The 23,996-nt window shown below is 32.8% G+C and overlaps 1 protein-coding gene and 1 long non-coding RNA gene across 3 annotated transcripts in view; both read right to left on the reverse strand.

The window, feature by feature from the left end:
- The window catches only part of LOC145317123 (venom peptide isomerase heavy chain-like), a 33,220-nt gene extending 12,637 nt beyond the window's left edge, over positions 1-20,583 (reverse strand). The window contains exons 1-6 of one of the 2 annotated variants that reach the window (XM_080158029.1): positions 20,347-20,583; positions 15,414-15,500; positions 14,969-15,043; positions 14,422-14,477; positions 14,164-14,238; positions 13,431-13,514 (exon numbers count right to left, since the gene is read on the reverse strand). In XM_080158029.1, the coding sequence (XP_080014155.1) occupies positions 13,431-13,514; positions 14,164-14,238; positions 14,422-14,477; positions 14,969-15,043; positions 15,414-15,500; positions 20,347-20,448 (479 nt within the window). In that variant the 5' untranslated portion in view covers positions 20,449-20,583. Of the gene's footprint in view, positions 1-13,430; positions 13,515-14,163; positions 14,239-14,421; positions 14,478-14,968; positions 15,044-15,413; positions 15,501-16,239; positions 16,264-20,346 lie in introns of those variants that run through there. The other variant, XM_080158030.1, reaches the window with a different exon arrangement.
- LOC145317112 (uncharacterized) lies at positions 5,537-10,457 on the reverse strand. The gene is made up of 4 exons (XR_013878904.1): positions 10,376-10,457; positions 7,995-8,051; positions 6,535-6,637; positions 5,537-5,764 (listed from the first exon to the last, which is right to left on the reverse strand). It is a non-coding gene; the product is annotated as an uncharacterized LOC145317112 (long non-coding RNA).
- Positions 20,584-23,996: the final 3,413 nt, after the last annotated feature.

Below are 23,996 nucleotides of genomic sequence, written 5' to 3' on the forward strand. Positions count from 1 at the left end.
TAAAGTTACTTTAAAGAATACAGGTGACCCCGCCAATTTCCACCACTGTCAACTATTTTCCCCCTATAAATAAATACAGTGCAGTGGGGGGGGGGGGGGGGGGGAGGGGAATTTAAATTCTTGTTTATACATACAATACTTATGATTGCGGTGTAAAGCGTCGATTCACCCATCAGACAACCAACTCTCTGAGATGCACGACCTTTGTATTAGAAGTCCCAACTGTGCATGGTAGCGAGTTGCGCCTGTTTTGGGCCAAGGCATTCCCTCACTCTAACTATTTACGTCGCGCATCTGACATAGTAGCAGTGGGAACCATTTTTAACGTCTTCAGTTATAACGTGGTGTCGGACCGAGATTTGAACCTATCACCTTCCCGACGACGAGCGAAGGCGCTACATGTTGAGCCACGGTCGCGGGTTTTATCTTATATTTAGTGCTTCTCAAATCTCCTGTGCTTCTGAATCTGAAGATATTAACACGACAACTTTTTTTTGTGGGTCAATAAAGAATATTTTTTTTTTTAGCAGCGACTGTGAATATCGGGAGCGGCATTCAACTCACTGTTTTTTATGTTAATTTTTTAGGGTTAGTTATGTGGGGAAATATAGAAAAAAAACTGGTCTGAAATGATTTTAATTGCATAATTCGGCTGTTTTTTTTGTTAATTTATTATACTGACCTATCAAGATAAGACATAACCTATGTCCTAAAAAACAGAAGAAGCACTGAATTGAAGACATTCCTTGATACACAAAAAATTGGGTATAGTCCCTTTCGTGGCAACGCTCCTTAAGAGGCGTTTCTTAGTTTTTTTTTTCACAGTAGCTTTTCTCCTATTTCTAGCCCCTTAGGGGGCTCCAACCCTGCGCAATCACCTAACCCAATTTTATCTAAAATAACCTATCAAAAGCTATTTTAATAATACGACAAATCGCCCCTTATGGGGCGTTGCTACGAGAGGGACTATTCACAAAAAATCTAAAATGACCAAGTTTCCCTGCAGGGTTAGTTAACAGTGGAATATTTTTTTATAAAACAAAATGGCTTCAAAATAACCTAATTCAGTGAGAAATGTAAAGAAAAATAATTTTTATTTGGTAGCGAAAAATGATGGTGAACAGCAGTCGCCAATATTCTTAAAAATAACTTTCGCCCTACAGAAGCTTAAATTCTAAAATAAATCCATGAATTATCCCCCTTGTCCAGCCCATTATTGTGCACAACCTCCTTTCCCGTAGTTCCCAGGGATTTTTATTATCAAAGATGAAGGACAGGTAGCCTTTTTTACGCATTTCCTCATGTCTCTTCAAAGTTTTTGCGGAATATGGTGTCAAAAAATTTCTCATTGTTTTCAGTATCAAGTATGTAATTTACATTGACTGTCATTCAACATACAAAATGGACGTATAAACATACAAATGACATGATAGTGTCCTAGATTGATTAAGATTGGTTAGATAATTTCAAAACTTCAAAATATTTTTCTAGCCCTACTGTGGACAGTTATATTTTTTTTGCTAAAATACCTACTTAGATTACTATCATAATTTGGGAAAAACGGAAATACAAATTAAATTACATGATGCGGACTCCAGGATCATACTATCTGCTGAACAGTAAAACATCCTGTATGTCTGGCGAAGGTTAAGCTAGTTTTCTGCAGAAATTGTTGTATTGTAATTCAAGGCATATATATTCTTATCATAATAAAATAACAGCGGACATAACACTCGACTTTGTATTAAAGGGGTAGTTACATGAAATGCATTTAAACTTGAATTTAATGAACTGCATATTTTTAATGTTAAATTGCTTAAACTACATTTATAGGGCATATATTTGAAAGAATTTCAATTTTTTACCATGTGGTTTTAAAAAAATCAAGACTTGAAATTATTCTATGAAAATAGCTGGCTTTTTTCACAAAAACAGCATGATGACTAATTTAGTGATAGTCTAATCGTTTGATAATTATTGTAATACGAAATTATATATGTTTGATAGCATACCTTTAACTTCTGCTTCAAATCTTTTGTCTAAAATGCACTTCTTGCATCTATCCCTTTAATAGCATTCAGACCTTGCAATTGCACTGAACTAAAGCCTTCAACAAAAGACAGGATAGTAGGTATGAGAAAAATTTTCTATACTGAAATCATTTTTTTTCAATGTATTGAAGGGTGTCGCTAACCATTAAAATATTTCTCCTTTACAGTGAAGATCCTGGGAAGGTTTTTATCTAATTGAGGATACAACCACCCTAGCAAGAGAAATCATCATAAAAGAATTACCTACCCATTCCAAAAAAAAATTTCAAGTGTAAATAGAGGCCTCTAGGGGCGTAGCCAGTAGTAAATATTATAGTTTATAAGGTTAATTATTGTTTTGTTGGTCCAAAGAGAGTTAATTTGGGAGAGAGTGCAAATAAAGTACTAAACCTTAACCAAGTAACCCATGACCGTGGCTCAACACATAGCGTCTACTCTCATCGTCTGGGGGGTGATAGGTTTGAATCTCGGCTTAACACTGCATCATAACTAAAGACATTAAAAATGTGTCCTACTGTTACTATGTCAGGTGCACAACATTAATAGTTTGAGTAGGGGGAATGTCTTAGCCCAAAAACAGGCACAACTCATTAACATGCACAGTTAGAACTACTTAGACAAAGGTTGCACATCAAAGAGTCAGTTGTCTGATGGGTGATACTTATCCTAATACCCCGGGTGTTTTGACAGAAAAGGAGACATTTAGCTCCCCTTAGTAATCCTACCATTGCATTTGAGTGTCATGAACAGCATCCCCGCCCGTATGAGGTAACCCTCAATCAAGAAATAATAATGATTCCCTGACAATAACTAACAATATTAATTCAGCAGTTAATAAGATCTTGAGGTTCAAATAAATCTGATGAACAGGCAAAAATATGTCCTTTACTGTAGCATACAGGTTCTACACCCCTGTTCAGTTAGAATCTTTTTAATCAAAATGTGTCAAATGCTTTGTCGAGTTTAAATTGTGTATAATAAAATAACTGAAAATAGAGACAAGATTTCACCAGCAATTACTTCAAATAATTCAAATAAGGAAAATAAATACTTAAAGGGCGAATATAGGTTGAATATAATATGGGCTCAAAAAAACCGTGCAATTCCATAGATTATAAGTAACTTTAAGATATTGACATATCCAAATGTATAAGTCTGTTATAGCTTAAAACCTGAACATTCTCAGGATAAATTTATGTAATAAGTGTGGTTCCCTAAGAACTCCAAACACCCTAGCATCACACAAGGCTTCGGTTTAAGGTTGAATTAAAAAGCTTTCGTTAAATGATAGTCGTAATAAAAGTGGAAACCAGTTATCAATCTATTTTTTTGTATTGTGGATTGTTTCTTCCTTGACAATATTCCCCAACAAAGTGTAAAGTATATGAATTTTATTTTTAAAAAAAAACCTTTACAGGAGAAATTTTATTTCATGTAAGTATGAAAATTATATGGTAATTGTTATAATTGATTTAAAGAGGACAAAAATAATAGGTGAATAGTGTTTTTTTTCTTATATTTTTTTCTGGAGAAAATCTGGCGATCGGTGCGTTTGTGTGTGTGTGTTGAAAATGCGTACTAGGGTAATTATATCATCAAGAATTAATCATTGATCTTTATACAGAAAAAAAAACTTTAAAACGTATTATTTACCCTAGTAATTACTCCGGACGCAAATTGACGCAAATTATTTTATGCTTTTTAAAAAATCAATAAAATAGTATATAATATAAAAAAAATAAACACTTTAATTATCAATTAAGATGCATGCCAATGTAATAATCAAATAAACTTAAGAAAACTAGTCAAAAAAAGTCTTGTAAAGGGGTAAAATAAACGATTTTGTTGACTTTCTCATTTATCATATGTTGAAGTAAAAGCAAAAATTGCAAAATCTACTTAAGGATTTTTTTGATTTTTTAAATTTAACATAGATATTTTAAAAGTATGTAATGGCACCTTTCATATAAGCTCATATCATATTGAAACTATATTCGCCCTTTAATGGTTTTAATCAATCAAAATTCAGGTGCTAATTCTTCTTAAACTACAAAGCATTGCTTTCAAATTGTAGACTGAATTAAACAAGAATAGTTTTCATGAACTGAGGTGGATTCTTTTTTAAAATCTTACAGCTTCGCTTCTAGCCTCTAGGGGCTTTGCCCCAAGAGGTGTTAAAAAAAAAAAAATTTCCGAAATCCGTAAAAGGATCAAGGAAATCTTAAGCAATAAAAAATGGAGGAGATTTTTTTGTTTTTGGGGGGTTGGGGGTGTCCCACCCCCCCAAGAAAATAGCCTAAAACCACCACAGGACCAGTAGGTATATACTCTGAAGAGTAGAATCTGATCGGTTCAGTGGTTACCGAGATCTTAAGGGACGGACACACAGACAGACGGACGGACAGACATCATTCTACTTTGTATTATAGATAGGGTCGCTGGTAAGACAAAAATTGTTTTTATGAAATATCTTCGATCCTAAATCACATAAAAAAATCTACAAAAATGAAATGAAATTGTGGAAAGGGCTAATGACAATAAATTTAATTTGAAAACTATATGTTCTTAAGCGTAAACTAAACAGACAGATATAACTTTTGAGACTATGCAAATGATGAATGCATTGAAAATTTTTTTTTTTAATTGGTGGAATGGAAAACTAGTAGTTTTTTCTCACAAAGGCATTAGAATTTCTGGTACATAAAACTGACATTGTTGACATGATAACCACATCTGAATGGAATGTTAATTAGGGTGGGTCGATTTTGGAATTTCACATTAGTAGACATTGGCAAGGGATACTGGGCCAATATAGAACCCTGTGAAACTTGAGAGGTTTTTTTTCATCCAAAAACAACGGGGGCGCGGGGGTATAAAATGTGCCCACTTCATTTTAAAACCAAAAATTGAAATTCCTTCAAACACAGGCATGTTGCATATCAAAATGACCGCATTGAAATGCTGATTACAGATTAAAAACCGTTTTGAAAAATATTGATTTAGTCTGAAATGATTTTCAAATAACCTACCAAAATAAACATATTTGACTAAATCAGCTTTTTTTTAGGTACTTAATGAGATCTTATTCGAACTAGGAGCAACATTTTAAAACCGTTTTCAGATTCGTAATCAGCATTTCAATACGGTCATTTTGATATGCAACATGCCTGTGTTTGAAGGAATCAAAATTTTTGGTTTTATAAGGGGGTGGGCACTTTTTATACCCCCCACGTGCCGGCAGCCATAAGAGCAAAGTCACTTTTGAAACTTGAATGGGGCTTATCATTCAAATATATGACTTCCGAAACTTACAATGACAGTAAAATCAAAAATAAGGGGGAAATGGACCCACCCTAATGTTGATACACAACTGCCTGTCTTAACAAGTTGCCAAGAAAATCGTTTTTCCCCAATTCTGGTTCTAGAACGAATGGACATTTCGAATTATAGAGTCTCTTTGCTAATAAAAAATAATTTTAGAAAAATTCATAATTTGTATTTATTAATTATATAAAAGTCTGTATATAACCTAATATAAACCTTAACTTTAATTAAATAATAAACAAGCAAAAATTGACAGGTATAGTGTGAGTGTACTACTAATTAAAAGAAGAAAATACATTGTTTTAAATTATGATAATTATAAAATGCCTAAAACAGGATATTTGATATTAACTTACTAATAATTAAACTTCATTAATAAACATGAATATCTTAAAACAGTTATATGCAACAGCCGAACGAACCGCATAAATACATTCCTTTTTAATCTTTCTTTCATAGGTAAATATAAATAATTTTAAAAATCGGCTCAAATGTACCTACTATGCAGGTATGTAATTAATTTATGGTTAAATAATTTCAATGCCTAGTGAGAGAAAAAAAGTAGGCTATGCACGAACAAGACCAAGTGATTCTAAGCACCTCACAGCATTGAACCTTAGTATTATTCTAGTCAATAAACTAGGTTTATGTTCAATATTTTGTTTATCTCACTAAAAAATTAAGAACTTAATATGGAAAAATCTTTGAAATGTTAGGTTTACATTTTTTGGTGCAATATCACATATGCATTTTTGAGTTCAAAGGTCAAAATAAAAGAACACGGCAAAAATCATTAATTGTTGTAAATTGCAAAAGTACATTAATTAAACTTAAACAAGTTACCAACCTTTTTTCTAAATATACATCTTTCATCGAAATATTATACTTTGTGTCAAAGCGATTGAAACAACAGTTTGAACTCAACATAACATGTAATGATTTTTTGCCAAAAGATGCTTATAATTTCAAAGTTTTTTTTTCACAAATAAATCAAATATTAAATATAAACTATCTAGTATATTCACTAAAAAATAAATTCACTGCTGGAAGGTGCTTTGGATCACTTTGTCTTGTTCGTGCATAGTCCCCTTTTACAAGAAAAGAAAAGAAAATCAGCGGGAAACAATTTTCGGCGAAAGCGGCAGATTCGTGCCATTACTTCAATTCAATTTAATTCTTTTGTTTGTTGAGTTTCATTTTCTTTTTGGTAGGTATGTATTCTTGACTCACAGACAACTTTTTCCTCTCTTCTATCTTACATTCTAAAAAAAAGAATAAAGTTTACCTAAAACAGGTGATAACAGGTTTACGATAGCTTTTTATTGTAAAGGGCATTCAGAAAATAAATCACTTCAATTTTAGCGCTGGTATTTTTTTTTTGCGATTTCCGGCTGATTTTCTATGCCAAACTCATAACAAGACACCGTAACACCCCCAGGTAAAGAAAAAATATAGATTAGGTATACATTACAGACAATTTCCGTGGTTATGAAAAATTATAATGTCCCCTGGATTAGAACTGGTAATATCCTCTTAGAAATATTTTTTTTTTTGGGGGGGGGGGGAGTGGTAAAATCTAGAGGGGGGGTTAATCTTTATATAATATAAGCAGGGACGTCGTCGTCCAAGCTTTTTTTGGGAGGGAGGGGAAAACAACCTCTTTACCCCCCCCCCTTGGACATCCCAGGAGGTGCCCAAATCCTGTAAGCCCCTAATATCACCTAACCTAACCTAAAGTTAAACACACTAAAAACTATCCCCTCCCCTACTTATTTAATTTCAATAACAAAATCTATATAAGAGGGGGGTTCCGTGCTAAACTAGGTACTTCGTGTGAAACTGCCTTAAAATCTTTATATACTTAATACTTATATAATATCCCCTTTTACATTATTTTATTGCTAAATGCTGTGTTCTTGCTTCAAGATTAGTAAATTATTGACGTTTTTTTTTATCTGTAGCTTAAGATTTAGAAAAGCACTGAATTGAATAAGTTCTACGTGTTCGAGAAGCTTCACGTAGGTTCAAAGGTAGTTTTAAGATATTATATTTTATATATATAAGTATTAGAATGGTTCCAAGCTATTTTCTTTTTTTTTCTTTACTACTTTCAATTCCTTAAATACTATACGCGCAGCCGCTTCTATTACAGTTAGGGAGTTGAATCTATTTTTATTTGGTTTGGACCCTCTAAAACTGTAATCTACCCTTCCACTTTCCCCTCTCTTGGTGAAGATATCTTCAACGCCGATACGATTTTTGAAATATAAGATTCCACTTTTGTCTCTCTTGTTGAAGATATCTTCACAAAGAGAGGCAAAAGTAGAATCTTAAATTTCAAAAATCGTATCGGCGTTAAAGATATCTTCACCAAGAGAGGGGAAAGTGGAATCTTACATATTAAAAATCGTATCGGCGTTGAAGATATCTTCACCAAGAGAAGGGAAAGTAGAATCTTACATTTCAAAAATCGTATCAGCGTTGAAGATATCTTTACCAAGAGAGGGGAAAGTGGTAAGGTAGATTACAGTTTTAGATGGTCCAAACCATAATCATAGATTATATTTCTGCTTCTATAAAAATTGATTCAACTCCCAAACTGTATTATATAAACTTTACCTATGATCTGTAGAAGTGTGTGAGATGGTAACGTAGCGTAATTCTTGACTGATTCACCTAAAATTGTATTATTTTAATATGTTCTAAAACAACTAAATTATTTAGAAAATCATACCGAAAATCTATTCTCAAATATACTTAGTATTTAGCTGAAAAGTTTTTAAAAGCTCAGCTTTTCTATAAAGGGGGGGGGGGGTTAATGCAACCATCTCGTAATCAATGTATAAATGGCACTTAGAATTCAAATTTCGAACTGAAATTTTGCATGAGTAATCCTTGGTAGGTCTATTTTCCCTAAATATAACAAAAAGTTGGAAAACTAACGGCTGGCGGCTCAGCCGTTTAGCCATTAAGCTATTTTGAAGGTAAATCCATCACGAAACCTATATCCACATTATTCTCTTTCCCGCTTCAACGTTTTACAGATCAAAAATCTAATTCTAAGTGCCATTTATCTATTGATTATGAGATGGTTGCATTAACCCCCCCCCCCCCCCCCCTCCTTAGGGTTGGTCCTTCCGAATCGTTAATTTGTACATTTTTTAATTGTCCTACCGAATTCAAACTTTGCATGCGTTGAGTTATAATCGTTACCAGAAAGTCTGTACGCTCATTTAAAACCTGCAGATTTTTAAGTCTACAATCTTAGTATGATATAAAAATCATATACATATATCCATCTATTTTAATAAATAATGTTTCCTAGAACAACAAGGTACAATATTATTGGAGAAGCATCTTTAATTAAATCCTAAAAATAAATCTACGTCCTTGAACAGTATCTTGTATTTCCACTATTTTTTTCACAAATTAATGTTCTGCTTGTTAAGTTTTAACATGCGATTCTATGTATAATTTTGAAATCAAAGCTGTTAATACAGAAGCATTTAGTTTATTGTTTTTATCTGGTTATACCATTCAAATACTTCTTTCTTTCTAACTTATCTCTTGAATATTTGTTCTAAATAAGGATAATAATTAAATATCTTATAGTATTATTGACAGCTTTCCGCGGATAGAAAAATGTAAAATTACAATATTAACACCAGTTTTAGTAGTTCCGAGAATCCAAAGATCCGGGCTAAAAAATTATTATTTATATCTTATTATTGGCAGAAAATTATCTGTAATCCAATGCTATTCATGATTTTTAGAACCAGTTATAATTTAGCGGATAATTTTTGGTTTCGACGCCATACTGGAAAAAATTTCCTTGGTTTTCATTTCTGAATTACATAACCCCTTTTTATTTTTTAAAGCAAATATATTTTTTCAGTCAAATTCAAACATATGTATACTAGCGGTTATGCCTCTAGAGGCCTAAGAGGGGGGGGGGGAGGGGAATAGTCGACTGCCCAAAAAAATTGTAGTTTTAAAAAGAAAAAAATATTGCAGGGGGGAATGTATTTTTAGGATACCTTCCGACAAAATAGTTTAAAACCAAACCAGGACCTATGCAAAGCTACCCTGTAAAGGAGAACAATATTGGTTAAGTGGTTAGAAAGATCCATCAGTACAAAGGTAGGGGGAGGGGAAGGGAGGATTACTTTTTCTTTTCATACGCTGAAATAAAAAATGAGGGAAAGAGTAATTCCACATACCTTAAGTGCCCCTAGAGGCATCTAGGTGGTGTTGCGGCTTGTGAAATATAAAGTAACTAGCATTTGGCATATAGCCAAAGCCAGGACTTATATGAACCTGAACTATAAAGACAACAGACAAAAAAGAATATAATTGGATATGATTTTTAGTCTAAAGCTTAATACTTTGATAAATACTAAACCATAAGAGTTTTTCATTTTAGGGAAGCCTTACAAAGGTACCAGGATCGTTTACAGCTAGGTATTTATTTGTAGATTAAAGTTTTTCAATTGTTTAAGGTCATTTTCCCCTATCCTTCATATAAAGAGCCTTCACATATATAGATGCTAGGGGCGCAGCCTCTAGTATGAAAGAAAACAGATTATGTGTCTGTGTGTACTGAAGGATCTCGCTAACCACTGAGCCGATATGGTTCCCTTTTACAGTGTAGCTTATCATGGGTCCTGGGAAGGTTTAGAACTATATTTTTGAAGGCTACCTTACCCCCCCCCCCCCCCAGAAACATTGATTTTTTTTTGTTTTGGTGTAAATATCCCTTTCACTTTCTGTGGAACCAATATATTTTGAGAGGGTCTTTCAATAAATAAATACCCTTTTTCGTAACCCACTGAATATGCTATAAAAATAAACAATCGATCCAATTTTATTATGAGTTTGCAGATTCTAACTAACATTGCTTGATTTTAAATTATATACCTAGCTTATTAAAATACTGTGCATCATTAATTTTCGAAAATGCACAATTTTAACTTTAATGTTATTGGAATATAATAAATTACCTTGTTTTATAAAGCTGACAGAAAATCCTGCGTTTTATATTTTCTGGTTGATTGCATGCCATTTTTAAGTCTGTAACATAAGAATGACAGTTTTAGTTAATACTTTAATAAGCACTAGCGGCAACGCCCCTAGAGGCATCTAGGGGGAGTTAATGTGGGAGATACCCTCCACCTAAATAGTTAAAAACCTTCCCTAGACCTATAAGAAGCTTCATTATAAAGGAGAACCATAACGGTTCAGTGGTGAGCGAGATCCTTGGCTACAGACAAAAAAAGCTTATTACTTTATATAATAGGATAATTGGATGGGTGAGATAATCACAAAACCGCAGTTTTTTTTTGTTGAAAAGACTTTTATTCACTACGTTAACTAACATGGATGAGGAACTGAAACATTATAGTGCTTTTTTCTTAATATGCATAAATATTCGCAAATTAAAAGTGCTCTTATACAGGCAAATGTAATAATAATATTTATTAATGTATGTAAATATCAAATATCAAAGTAGTTATCATATAATATGTATACAAATATATATGTAATGTTAACGTAATGTGTGGCCCGTGGGCGTAGCGTTGCGTAGTAGGTCACTATCAAGTATCAGCTGTAGCTCAGAAAGCCCCTTGAGCCTTCCCTTTTCGATGAAAAAAAAGCCTTTTCCCAAATTCTTTACCCTTCTGACATTGCAAAAGGGGAAATAAATATTGAGGTCTAGAATCTAGATTATAAAAGTTTTTCTGAATGACGAGCACCTTATTTAGATCTAAACCATGCTATTTACAGGCTAACAAGAATGCGTGGGTGTGTGTGTGTGAGATCTAAATAAGAAAATTTTTTATTTGTAGGCGGGGTAAATGAAAAGGGGAAGGTTTTAGATTATAATGGCTTTATGTAACATAAACCTCAACTATATCTATAAAATATTTAATATTTATCTATATTTTATATTTATACTTAAAGTATGTGTTCCTGGTATTAATATTTTTCAAATTCCTGTTTTTTTGTTTTTTTAGCTTAGGGGCATTTTATTACCCCTGATATCTCTAAAACGGCAACTCCTATGTTAAATCTGGCTTCAAATTTCGAATCTACACTAAAAATAAGTACACTAATATTAAATGTTCTATGCTTATAAGGGTAAATACATATTCCAAAATTAAGATGTACGTGGTTCTTTGGGGGTAAATTTTGGGAAGGTAAACAAAATTTGCCCCGGCCAACAGAAATCAGGGGGGGTAATTACCCCCCCCCCTACCAAGCAAATTTTACCCCCCCCCAAAAAAAAAAGCTTGGACGCCCCTGCTGAGTTTGGTTATGTTAAAAAAGTTTTTTTTTTTTAAATCAGGTTGATATCTTTAAAAATAAGCTCAGAACTCATATTTTTGTGTTTTGGGGGGTCTTTTGCTCCAATAGCACCTGGAAGGAAAGTCCCAAAATGAAATCTGTATAGGTTGCTGAGTTTGGTTATGTGAAAATAGTTTTCTCAAAAAAAATTAGGTTGATATCTTTAAAAATAAGTCCAGAACTAACATTTTTAGTTTTTGGGGGTCTTTTGTCAAACAAGCCCCTAGAAGGAAAGTCCCAAAATGAAATCTGTAAATGTTACTGAGTTCAATTATGGTAACAAAAGATTTAAAAAAATAATCAGGTTGATATCTTTAAAAATAAGCTCAGAACTCATATTATTAGTGTTTTGGTGGGTCTTTTGCTCCACAAGTCTCAAAATTAAATGTGTAATGGTTACTTAGTTCAGTTTTATTTAAAAAGCTTTTTTTCTCTGTGTTGATATCTCTTTTACTTCTTGAGATAACTACCGTTGGCCGAAGTGGGGGGCAAGTAGGGGCACAGAAGTTTAACTGCCAGTTTTTGCCGGTTTTGGTGCTGGAGGCGCCGATTTTTTTTTAACTGAGCATAATATCTTAATAAGTTGTAACTATAAGCAGTGAAAAAAAGAGACAAAAAAAAGATATTTTTTAGGCCTTTTCAAAGGGCAGTTTTGAAATCCCGTTATTTCATAAAAAAAATTAAAATGCCTAGAGAATGGCTTGGAAGATGAATTTATGTGTTCTGCATATTTCAACTTAAACACATAAGGCCAAAGATATAATATCCCGAAAATCTTTTGTCAAAGTCTACTCTACACCTAGCGCTGGCGATTTCTATTTTCACAGGTATAAAATGCATGATTTTAGAAAACTGACTGGCGCTAGGTGTAGAGTAGGCTTTGACAAAAGATTTTTGGGATAATATATCTTTGCCCTTATGTGTTTAAATTGAAATATGCAGAAGAGCTTAAAACCTGCACATTGCTGAGATATTGTTAAAACCGCCGTGCTACCGTTATCTGTTGATATTTTACATGCCTGGCGCTAGGTCGCCAGTAGAGATAGAGAGCTGAAATTTGTACATGTATTTCTAGGCTCCTAAAGTAACTTTTTAGGTTAGCAGAAGACTAAAATTCGAAAAAGAGTATTTTCATGAAAAGATCTAATGTACATCAATTTATCGGTTATTGTCTTATACATTTAGAACCCTGGTGATTTCCATCTCCTCTAATTATAATAAATACAAATACACAACGATTACGATTGACGGATTTTTTTGGAATAATTTGTGTTGTTCTATGTTAAAAATACATATAATTTGTTACAATTAATCCTCGTAATACATTTGATGATTCATGTGTCATTTTTAACTGTTTTACAAGATCTCTACAATAAACATCCGTCCTTTTATTTAAAAAAAATTGAGTGTGGCACTTGAGGAGAAGAGAGTGGAATTTGACTACCCAATTTCTTATTTTAGATTTTAAAAGAAAAAGTAAAAAAAAATTTGAGGGGGGGGGCCAAAATTTTTTTTTTTTTTTGGGGAGGGGGTTTTGGGGGGGGGGAGGTTGGGGGTGTCCCACTCCCCAAGAAAATAGTTATAAACCTTCCCGGGACCTATGAGAAGCTACCCTGTTAAGGAGAACCCGATCGGTTCAGTGGTTAGCGAGATCCTTCGGTACAAACAAACAAACAGACAGACATCGTTCTACTTTGTATTATAGATTACCTGTATTTGGATGGCCAATCAGGATCCTTGATACAATGTCCGGCTGTAATGACCCACGATGGTCGGATTAATGCCCCTCCACATCTTAACAGAATAAAAAAATTCTTACAGTTTCAAATCAGCCTTTTTAACCCTAGAAACCGTATTTTAAGATTTTAAATTACGTATTTTTAGTGCTGGTATTTCTAGTACTAGCGGTCTAAAAGTTTGTATTCAAAAGTGTAGAGAAGGACAGAAAAATAGCTAAAACCCATCCCAAATATAAAAATTTAATAGCCAAAAAACGTCCCGGTACTAATGTGAACCTCCATAAAATGGTTAACTCAATCCAAATCTAGGTAGAGACAAAAAAACCACTATTCTATTGTATAATATTACCTATCCGGGTAAGGTTGCTGTTCATGACACTGTAATGTTATGTCCAACAACCCAGGATACCCAAGGGGAGACAAATATCTTATTTTCAAACACCCGGGGTATTAAGTTTAGTAACACCCATCAGACAACCAACTCTTTCATTGCACTACTTTTGTCTGGAAGTCTCAACTGTGAATGATAATGAGTTGCGCCTGTTTTGGGTCAAGGGATTCCCCCTATTCTAACTATTTATGTCGAGCACCTTATATAGCAGCAGTAGGAACCATTTTTCACATCTTATGGCGCGGTGTTAAGCCGAGATTCGAACCTATCACATCCACGACGACGAGTGGGTCTAGTCGAGTATTAAAAGTACCTGGTACTTCCTCCCCTGATGAGAGCCATCCATGGAAAAGATCCAAATCCTGCCTCTGTACCTCCAACTACCCGCCTACAAAATGATAATGATGATTATGACGATTTGGTCCAATTGTGTCGAAATCTTTTGGAATAATCTTGGTAAAATACATAATTACGGTTATTTAAGAAAGCATTATCCTTGAGTATTTAATGATGGGGGGGGGGGGGGGGGATTATTTTTATTTATAATTCATTAGAATAGATAAACCTTGACCTTGCAGCTATACTCGTATGGCCACAATTCATCTCATTCTCTATTGCCCCATAATCCTAAAAAAAACATTAAATTAAACAAGTCTAGACACAGAGTAAAAAAAGTGGGACACGCCTACAAACTTTTTGGAGACCATCGTTTTAATACACCAAGGGACATACAAATGACGAAAAAAGCACAATTTTTTTTTGAATTGGTAGAAGAAGTACCTAAAAACTGAAAGCCTTTTTTTTAAAAGGTTTTCTTTACAAGTTTTATAATTTAGAACGAGCTAGTTTGGATTCAGATATTCAGAATTTATTTTTACTTGTCCTGTCATAGTTTTATGCTATGTTTTATTTCCGTGGGTTCCACCCTCTTCAAAAAAAAGTAAAATAGGAAACATCCAAGAAACCAGGATTTGCTGCAAAAAAATATTTATAAAAAATTTTCTTACGTAATAAAAATTATTGTTTAAGAACTATTCAATAAAACTAACCTAGACACTAAAAAGTGCCGAAGTTAGATGTTTTTGACTGACAGAGTTTGTTCACATACATAGGTTCACCTGATAATTCAATTTCCTTGCTTGTCTCATCTGCCCCTCTAAGGATCTTCCTGTAACTTCGTGGCTGCAACACACCTAAATAAAAAATGAATAAAAAAATACATTTCTACCGCTGCGACAGTCAGCCGCCAAAAAGCTGCAATTTTTCTGCTGTTAGTATATAAGCCTAAAAATTATTATGCCTAATTTTTATGAAAAGAAACGTCGTTTTTCATGGCTGTCGGCTGTCTTTATTTTTCTGTAAACATAAGTTTAATAAGAATTTACCCTTACTTTATTTCCTAAAATGATTTTTTTATATAAGAATCTTAATTTTAAAAATAATTGAGGCAATTTATAATATTCCATCGATACGAGTCAAGGCTCACCTAGGTACTTTTACACAAAAAACTTAAATTTGTTTTTGTAAGATAATCTTTAGATAGACAGACAAAGGAAAGCTTACCTGATAAAATTTATCACATTCCCCGATTTTCTGGCCATAAGTTAATCTACATGTAATGTCTAACATACACTGTCCCAAACATGTTGTCTAAAATTATATATACTTATATTTATAATTCAATTGTATGATTAGTAAGACCGCTTTAAGTCAATTCAATACTGCAAAGAAATACAATAATACGATGAGTATAACAAATATACAGTGTGTTTTTTTATGAGAACTTTTTTGAAAGCAATTTTACCCCACTTATAGTTATCAGAATTTAATGATTAACGGCTTATTTTCTTCGTTTTTTATAACCATTTTTATAACATCAAAAACATATTATAGTTTTTATTTAAAAAGTACAGTTAAATCAAAAATTCAAAACTTAGGTGTTGTCTCAACCATGACACTTTGGTTGAGCTTGACTTCCGAATTAGCGGGAAGTTCACGAGATCAGTTGGCGAACATACAAACCCCCAATACCAGGAACCATCAAGTTTCAACAGCAGGTTTGAATATAGATTTATTGATGAAATTATTTCAAAGACCTGAAATTACAATATCAATTAGTTCATAATTCCAGTTATTTATAACCACGTAATCTTATTTGCTTTTTAAAAATCATTTTTCTCTACGGTAAAAAATCTTTGGAAACTTTGGCTTTAAAGGAAAATTATTTGGTTTAATAAATCATTGTTAAATGCAACAATAAGGCACATAAAAATTACTAAAACATATATTAATCATAATTAAGTTTCATGCTTAGCTGGCTAAAGCCTTTTTAAAACTACATATAATCGTCCTATACACCATACTTCTTAATAAAAATAACAAATTCTACCTGAAGCTCTTATGGTTTCAAATCCCTGATATACTAGGGTCGTTCACACACAATGAGACCAATGATAGGCCCAATTTTGTTCTCCGAAATCTTCACACTCTCATATCTCATTCAAAAGTGAAGAACGTGCGCATCCAAAATAAACAAACACTCTATGCCGCGCCACATTATGAAAGGAAAGCCCTAAAAGACGACATTTGCGCTTTGTTTTTGGTTAATGATAAGGAATTTAATTTCGAACTTGATAAACACAAAGCTTCCTCGAAAAGAGGTTAAGACAGGTGTCAACATCTAAAAAAGGTTTTAGCGCATTTTTCTTAAGCTCAAATCTTCTACCCTTTGCAAGAAATAAATTGGATTTTCAGTAGTCCACTTTGGGGGGCCAGTACTCCCTCCCTGGTTGAGATATGGCCTTCAAACTTTAATATGTTCTAGTACATGTCCCCAAAAGTATCTTTATCAATTTTTAACTCTGTATCTCAACTTTGAAGCGTTTTGCAGCCATTCTTGCAAAGGGTAGAAGATTTGAGCATGAGAAAAATGCACTAAAACCATTTTTAGATGTTGACACCTAGGTTTTAAATTTTTTATTTTACTCTACTTTTTTATTAAAAACTGAAATATTTTTTTTATGTTCTATAAATGCACAGTGCAGCAAATGTACGTTTTTTTGGACATTTTATCTAAGTTTACTAAAACCTTTATAAATCGATCAATTCTTGATGTATATAGTTACTTAATATCAATTTAGAATCGGCATTGAAGTGAGGAAAGAATACAGTCTTTCTTTTTTAGTTATTAAATCTCTTGAGACGATTTTTTACCGTCAAAACTGAACCTCAAAATATTCGAATTTTTTCTCAAATGTCTTATTCTTAAAACATATTTTTATTAAGTACTTTATTCATCAACTAGCTTCTGAGCCCCTAGCATCTAGGGGCTCTATATTCAAAGGGATATGGAAGGGCAAAAAATAGCCTAAAACCACCTCAGGACCATTAAGAAGCTTCACCGTAAAGGAGAACCATATCAGTTCAGTGGTTGTATGTATGTATGTAGCCTTGATTCTCTGAAGTTAGGATTCAGATGCACGAGGAGATTGGAGGTGAGAATCCTTTCACCAATCCTAGATTGGTAAGCTTCGCGCACAGCTGAGTGTATTCTATGCTACATTACAAGCTGACCCGCAATTCTCGTGGAAGCTACTCAATTATTACATCACCCTGGCCTAGAGTTTTGGCAGGTGCTCCATATTAAGCCACCCTAATTAATGGCACTCTCATATGAATGAGGAGCATGGACGAGGGAAAGCACGATTACAGTTGCTTGATAGGTAGGATCCTAACTTCCTACAAATCTCCCTCCTTACAACCTAAGGGCATCACAGGGAATGTTGCGTGATATTTTGACAAATTGCAACCGCATTTGTCATCCAAGTACAATATCTATGAAAGGACTTGAACTCGGATTTTCCCAACCACAGCGTAGTGCGCTAACCACTACTCTATGGGACACCCTCAGTGGTTAGTGAGATTCTTCGCTACAGACTGAAAAAAGCTTACTACTTTATATAATTAGATGGATGTAGGTTTCTAATTAGCAGCGCAACTTCTCTATAAGTTTAATTTGTCCTTGCAAACATTGGTTACTTTAAGATTTTTATGAAATTCAACAATACTTTGTTTGTTGACGGACTTGAAAATTCTCGTTTAAAAAGGTATAGATGCTGCGCAAAATGGTACAAAAAAATGACGTCATATGATAAAATAACCAATGAGAGGCGAGTATATATTTTACCATTGGTCAATTACAATGTATACTGGCCTCTCATCGGATAACTTTATAGTATGACGTTATTTTTTTGTGCCATTTTGCGCAGCATCAAAATATTAATATATAAAACGGTGGTGTGACCGCCGTTCATTGCCTTTTTGCGCCGCCTCAATTTTTTTTACATTTCTTGCTGAATTAGACAATTTAGAATCATTTGAGACCATGTTGTTTTTTTAAGTTTTTTTTACCCTTTATAATAAGCCTGTGGGGGGACTGCCGCCGCCAAATTTATAGAAAAAAAAATAGGTTTCAAATGGTTCCAAATAGCCTAATTCGGCAAGAAATGTAAAATAAAATTAAGCAGAGGTGGAAAACGGTAGGAGTGGCGTTCACCCCTCCGTCTTTTTTAGGATTTACTGACCCATGAAAAAAGGACTGAATTTAGGATTTCCTTCATAAACAAGAATTTTTAAGTCCCTGTAGAGTTTGTTAGAAGGATAAGATTAAAGGAATAAGAACAACATAATCTCAAATGGTTTCCAAATCGCCTAATTCAGCCAGGAATGAAATTTTTTTTTTTTGGCCCTGGTAGAAAACGGCGGAGCGGTTGTCCTGTCACCGTTTTTTTTATATAAAGATACCAAACTTTGGGTTAGTATTGACCCAACCATAAAGATATACTTAATTATCTCTAAAACTAAGCGAGTAGCACACAAAATAAAATTGCTAGTATGTAGTGTTACTAGATTCCACAACCTCCCTTAATAAAGGTATATGGTAGACAAAAGAACCTTGACACATTTTGTTTCAAATTGAAATAAGAATTAAACATATATCTAATTGTTCCCTTTTAGATTTTCTTTTCTTTTATCAATAAATCATTGTCTCCCATGAAACTTAATTAAAATGATATGAACAGTAAGTTCATTCCATTAAAAGTAGTAAACATTTGACTTAGCAGTTACCAAGATCTTAATTTCAATATAAAAAGACAGGCAATGTTCTAAAATATTTAATTTCTTTCTTTTTTTCTTTTTAACTTTCTTTTTTTATATTGTTCTTGTAAATATAATAGATATAATAACGTATCAAGTGCTATGAAAAAGTCAAATAGTTAATACTTTTACAAGTTGTAGGACCTCTAAAATATCGAATATTTCTCGTAAGAAGCCTTCAGGGCATCACTGGGATACTTTTTTTTGTCATTACTATAATCAAATTAAGTTAGAAATGTACGTGTGAAGTGTGCCCTCGCGGCTTTTTTTGAAATATTACGTAATCAATATGAAAATATCTAAGTAAAGACGAAGGAAAAATAGTAATTATTTTTTTTTAAATGTCTTAATACAACTTATATCCTATAAGAAATAAATATTTTTGAAATTTTTTTTATTTAATATATGTATTGCCATAAATGATTTTCAACATAAAAAGCAATAGAAGATAAACTTGCATGGATAAAAATTGCTTGTATGATGTGACGTCAAAAACTTTAATTTCGTTAATTTTATGATATTTTTGGTTTAGGTGACCTACTTTGAAGGGCTGGTACTCAGTCAATTTTAATAATTTAAATGAAATTTAAACTCCTAGCTTCATCAATATACTCATATTATACAAATATTATGTTTAAAGCTAAAGATTTAAAAGTTCGAAAATTTGAAATGTCCAACTTTGCTGCATTGTGAAATGGTTATAAAAAACGAAGAAAATAAGCCATTAATCATTAAATTCTGATAACTATAAGTGGGGTAAAATTGCTTTCAAAAAAGTTCTCATAAAAAAAAACACATTGTAGATGATTTTGAATATACAAAGCGTCATATAATCTAAAGTAGAATATGATATCTTCTATGCTCTCATGAGAAGTTGGTCGATATCCAATGATCAGGGCAGTTTAGTATTGGTCAAGGGTAGGTTCAGGCTATTTTGCATGTGGGTTCGAAACTGCAACCCTTAGAGAAAATATTCCACCTCCAAAATAAACATTTTTCTACAATCTTAAAGCAAAATTAATCCAACCCCTTCTTGGAGCATTGCTTCCAGCTTTTTAAAATCACACTAAGGGTGTATAAGAAAAAGAAGTTTAAACAAGGATGGCAACATCCATTAAAGCGAAGCTATGAAACAGTAGGACCAACGAACATTAACACTTGTAGTGTGCCAGAAATGAATAAGCAGAATATTAAAATGTATAAGTGAAATTAAAAAATTTGTTGCAAAACTGCTTAATCACAGGATACTGTATAAAAACTGATTTTTATTTATTTATGAAGGTTCTCTACTATTGGAAATAATCGTCATTGTAATTTTGAAGATTATCTTATATCTAACCTGTGAAGCTTGGTTTGGAAATACCAGATCATAAAAATAATGAAGAAATAAAGAATTAGATAACTTCGTCAATATCAACAGTAATATCACTTTCTGCAACATTTTTGCTTTATCACTATAGCTAAGGAGGATCTATCCTTTTATTTCAGTCTTTATTATCCTCCTTTATATCTTATTTCTCTAACACTCCATTGTTAATTTTGTATAATTTTCTAAAAAAATGTTGAATTGGTTTGTTATGTTGTACTTTCTAATCTTGAGATGAAAAGAAATGGAGTATAACTGCCTAAGATGCATTGCTTAACCCTGGCATGACAAGCAGTTAGATTTTCACCCCCCCCCCCCCTCTCTCCTCCACCCACACAATAAACCTTAGAAGTATTGTCCCCAAACCATTGTGCTGCTTTCATTTTTACTTCAACGGAACTAGATGGCCTAAGAAAGGGGGGGATTTGAGTAAGGGGCAGGGGGTGGTAATAAAAAGATAAGGGCACCTTCCTCATATAGGGTTAAGCATGTTTTGTGTGTAATTCTAACTGTACTTATATAATCAATGTGTATGTGTGTGTGTATATTTTCCATCCGACCCCCTCCCTATACTTTAGATAAGCCAAAATTTAAATATTTGTTTAAAACTTATTTACTTTTTTTTATGTATATAACAAGAAATTTACAAATAACATATTTAATATAATTTGTTATTAAAAGTCAAAACTGCTAAAACAATTTTTTATTAATAATTAAAATTGCTTATATCTCTATGATTAATTTGTCGTATGATGATAGATTTTAAAGGATGAGAGGGGGTGTGGAGTTTGGAATGTTTTAAGCACAAAGTATGTGTAAATTTTGAATACTTTATAGGGTATTATAATATTTTAATTGTGTGTGGTCTTATGAAAATTTTAGAGAATTTCTATCTTATTTCAATGAATCTTTATTATCTAATTTTTCAATCTTTTATATTTCACTTTCAAGGCGTGTATGATAATTCTATTAGACTATACTATAAATAAAGTTTCCTTAGTATTTGAATAAAAACGTATAATCACAACAATACTGCAATGTTTACATTTTAAATCAGCTGCTTCGTACTGACAAGGCCGGTTTTTTGAAAATTTAATCTAGATTCTCACATCGTAAGTCTGTTGTCGCGTCGATATTCTATGGATTAATTAGAAATTTAACTTTGTTTCTGCAAAGATTTAAAATTTTAATCTCTTTCCTTTATATTCTTTCTATTTCACAAGCTCGATTTCTTGAACAAACAGCTTGGTACATAGGGTTTACTAGGGGGAAATTCCTTATGTGTTACCTATGTGGACTTAGGGAAAGTGATTCCCTATGACGCACTTACAGAAAGTGTCTCATGAATAATACTTATGTTAGCTGTGCGTATTTTTCACATGTGTAATTAGCTGAGGGAAGTAAGCTGTCATAAGTATCTAAAAGCAATGTTGCCACATTTTTAATTATTATGTTGTCCAATTTTTTTAACAGTTTGATTTACACAAAGCCCATTTTGAAGATCTTATTAAATGTCTTCTTCTCTAAATTCCGGAAATAGAATCATAAAATGATAATAGTAAACATAACTATTATTTTTAAGTATTAATATAATTTTATAGAAACAATAATTTAATCAATATAATAACTTTTCTTAATTATTTAGGTAATACAAATATGTCCTTAAATTTTTTTCTCTTATTAACAAATTAAGTTTACAAAGAGTGTAGATAAATTAAGAAAAATACAAAGAGTAAATCTTTATACAAAAGTAACAGGATGTTTATCTGTATGTTCGACTGTACCAAAGGATAATTGAACAAAATCTTTTTTGCAGGGACAGTGTTTGTCTCTGTAATATTCAACTTTTAGAGAAACTGCAGCTGCTGAAATCGCTGCCACTGGGAAAATTTTTTTTTTTCACCATTTCTTGCCATATCAGACAATATTGTATCATTTAAGACCATGTTATTTTTTCCAAAAATTTTCCACTGCGAGAGCACTTAGTAATTTTTTGTAGAATTTTTAATAATAAATTCTAATGTTAGGCTTTTATTTTTATAGTTTGTTAATGGTCTACATAAAAAAAGCAGTTACATCCCCCTTGAAGAAATTTATTAAAACCGTGGTGGGATTAGAATTAATTAAAGAGTTTTATTTTCTATATTTTCTTCCATATAGAACAATTTTTATCATTGTTTATTTTAGTTTTCTGGAGCTTTTTTATTTGTGTTTAAATTCTAGTCTACAAAAGTACCTTGAAAAACATATCTACTTAATTCTACCCTCCCAAAATTATTGTTATTATGCACAAATGCCCCGTAAAAATCGATTTTTACTTATGTATTTGACAGCTAAGCTTAGGTAAAACAGCTTATTCACATAAGGAATAGCCTGTTCCCCATGTAACATAAGGATTGAATTCACATATGTAAATGACGTCCACTTAGGGAATTTACTTCGGGAATTCACTTCGGTTTTACATCGGGATTGTTCATGATACACTTTTTCTATGAGTTCACTCAGTGAAAGCTGTCATAGGGGAAATCAAATTCTTCAAGAAATCGAGCTACAGGAATGGCAACATTCATAAAAGCTATGAAGTAGTGGTAGCAGACGAACCCATTTGTTTATTAATATACTACTCATTCCAATAACCCGCGATCGTGGCTCAAAACGTAGCGCATCCGCTCGTCGTAGGGAAGGTGATAGGTTCGAATCTCGGTCCGACACTGCGTCATAACTAAAGACGTTAAAAATGGTTCCTACTGCTGCTATGTCAGGTGCGCGACATAAATAGTTAGAGTAGGGGGAATGCCTTGGCCCAAAACAGGCGCAACTCACTACCATGCACAGTTAGGACTTCTCAGACAAAGGTCGTGCAATCAAAGGGTTGGTTGTCTGATGGGCAATTGGACGCTACACACCACAATCATAGGGCTTAGGGCTGACAAACAACCCTATCCTATATCCATAAAAAGCCACATTGTTACAGAAACACTGACAAATTGTCAGCAGCCTATGCTCCCCCTGTGGAGTGAAAAGGACTTGTTACTGTTACTCATTCCAATGCTATGAGAGACGAAATTTTTCGACGATGTAATTTCCTGAAAGCTAATTTATCATATATTTTCTTACCTACATGTTTTGTCATATACTTCACATTTTATTTCAGCACGATACAATTTGCCCAAACAAAGCTTTACCAAAGAACTGCGACTATTTATAGCTGACTAATTTTCCGAAGAAAAAAGAAAAATAACTGTCTTTCTTAACAAAATCTGTACACATTCTAACCAATAATATTGTCAAATTGTTCCTTCACTGTTTTCCTATTGGCTAATTTAGAGAGTATGTATCTAAATTATGTCTATTTTTAAAGCACTGGTTTATAGCCCCTTACTTAACATAACATAATTTCAATTATTGTGTTTTGGGGAAAATTCTCAAAGAGGGAATGTGCAGTAGCATACCTTAACTGTACTTTCATAAGAATCTTAAGATTTCCTAAATCAATTCTCTGAAAAGGCGATGTTTTTCATCATATTTATTATTATATTCTGAAAAAAAATAATGCTAAATAAAAAACATAATGGAAAAGTAAAAATAATATACGGAAAAGTAAAAATAATATACGGAATAAC

This window comes from Acartia tonsa, chromosome 4 (assembly GCF_053477335.1).
Source record: "Acartia tonsa isolate MP-2025a chromosome 4, ASM5347733v1, whole genome shotgun sequence".
Classification (NCBI taxonomy): domain Eukaryota; kingdom Metazoa; phylum Arthropoda; class Copepoda; order Calanoida; family Acartiidae; genus Acartia; species Acartia tonsa.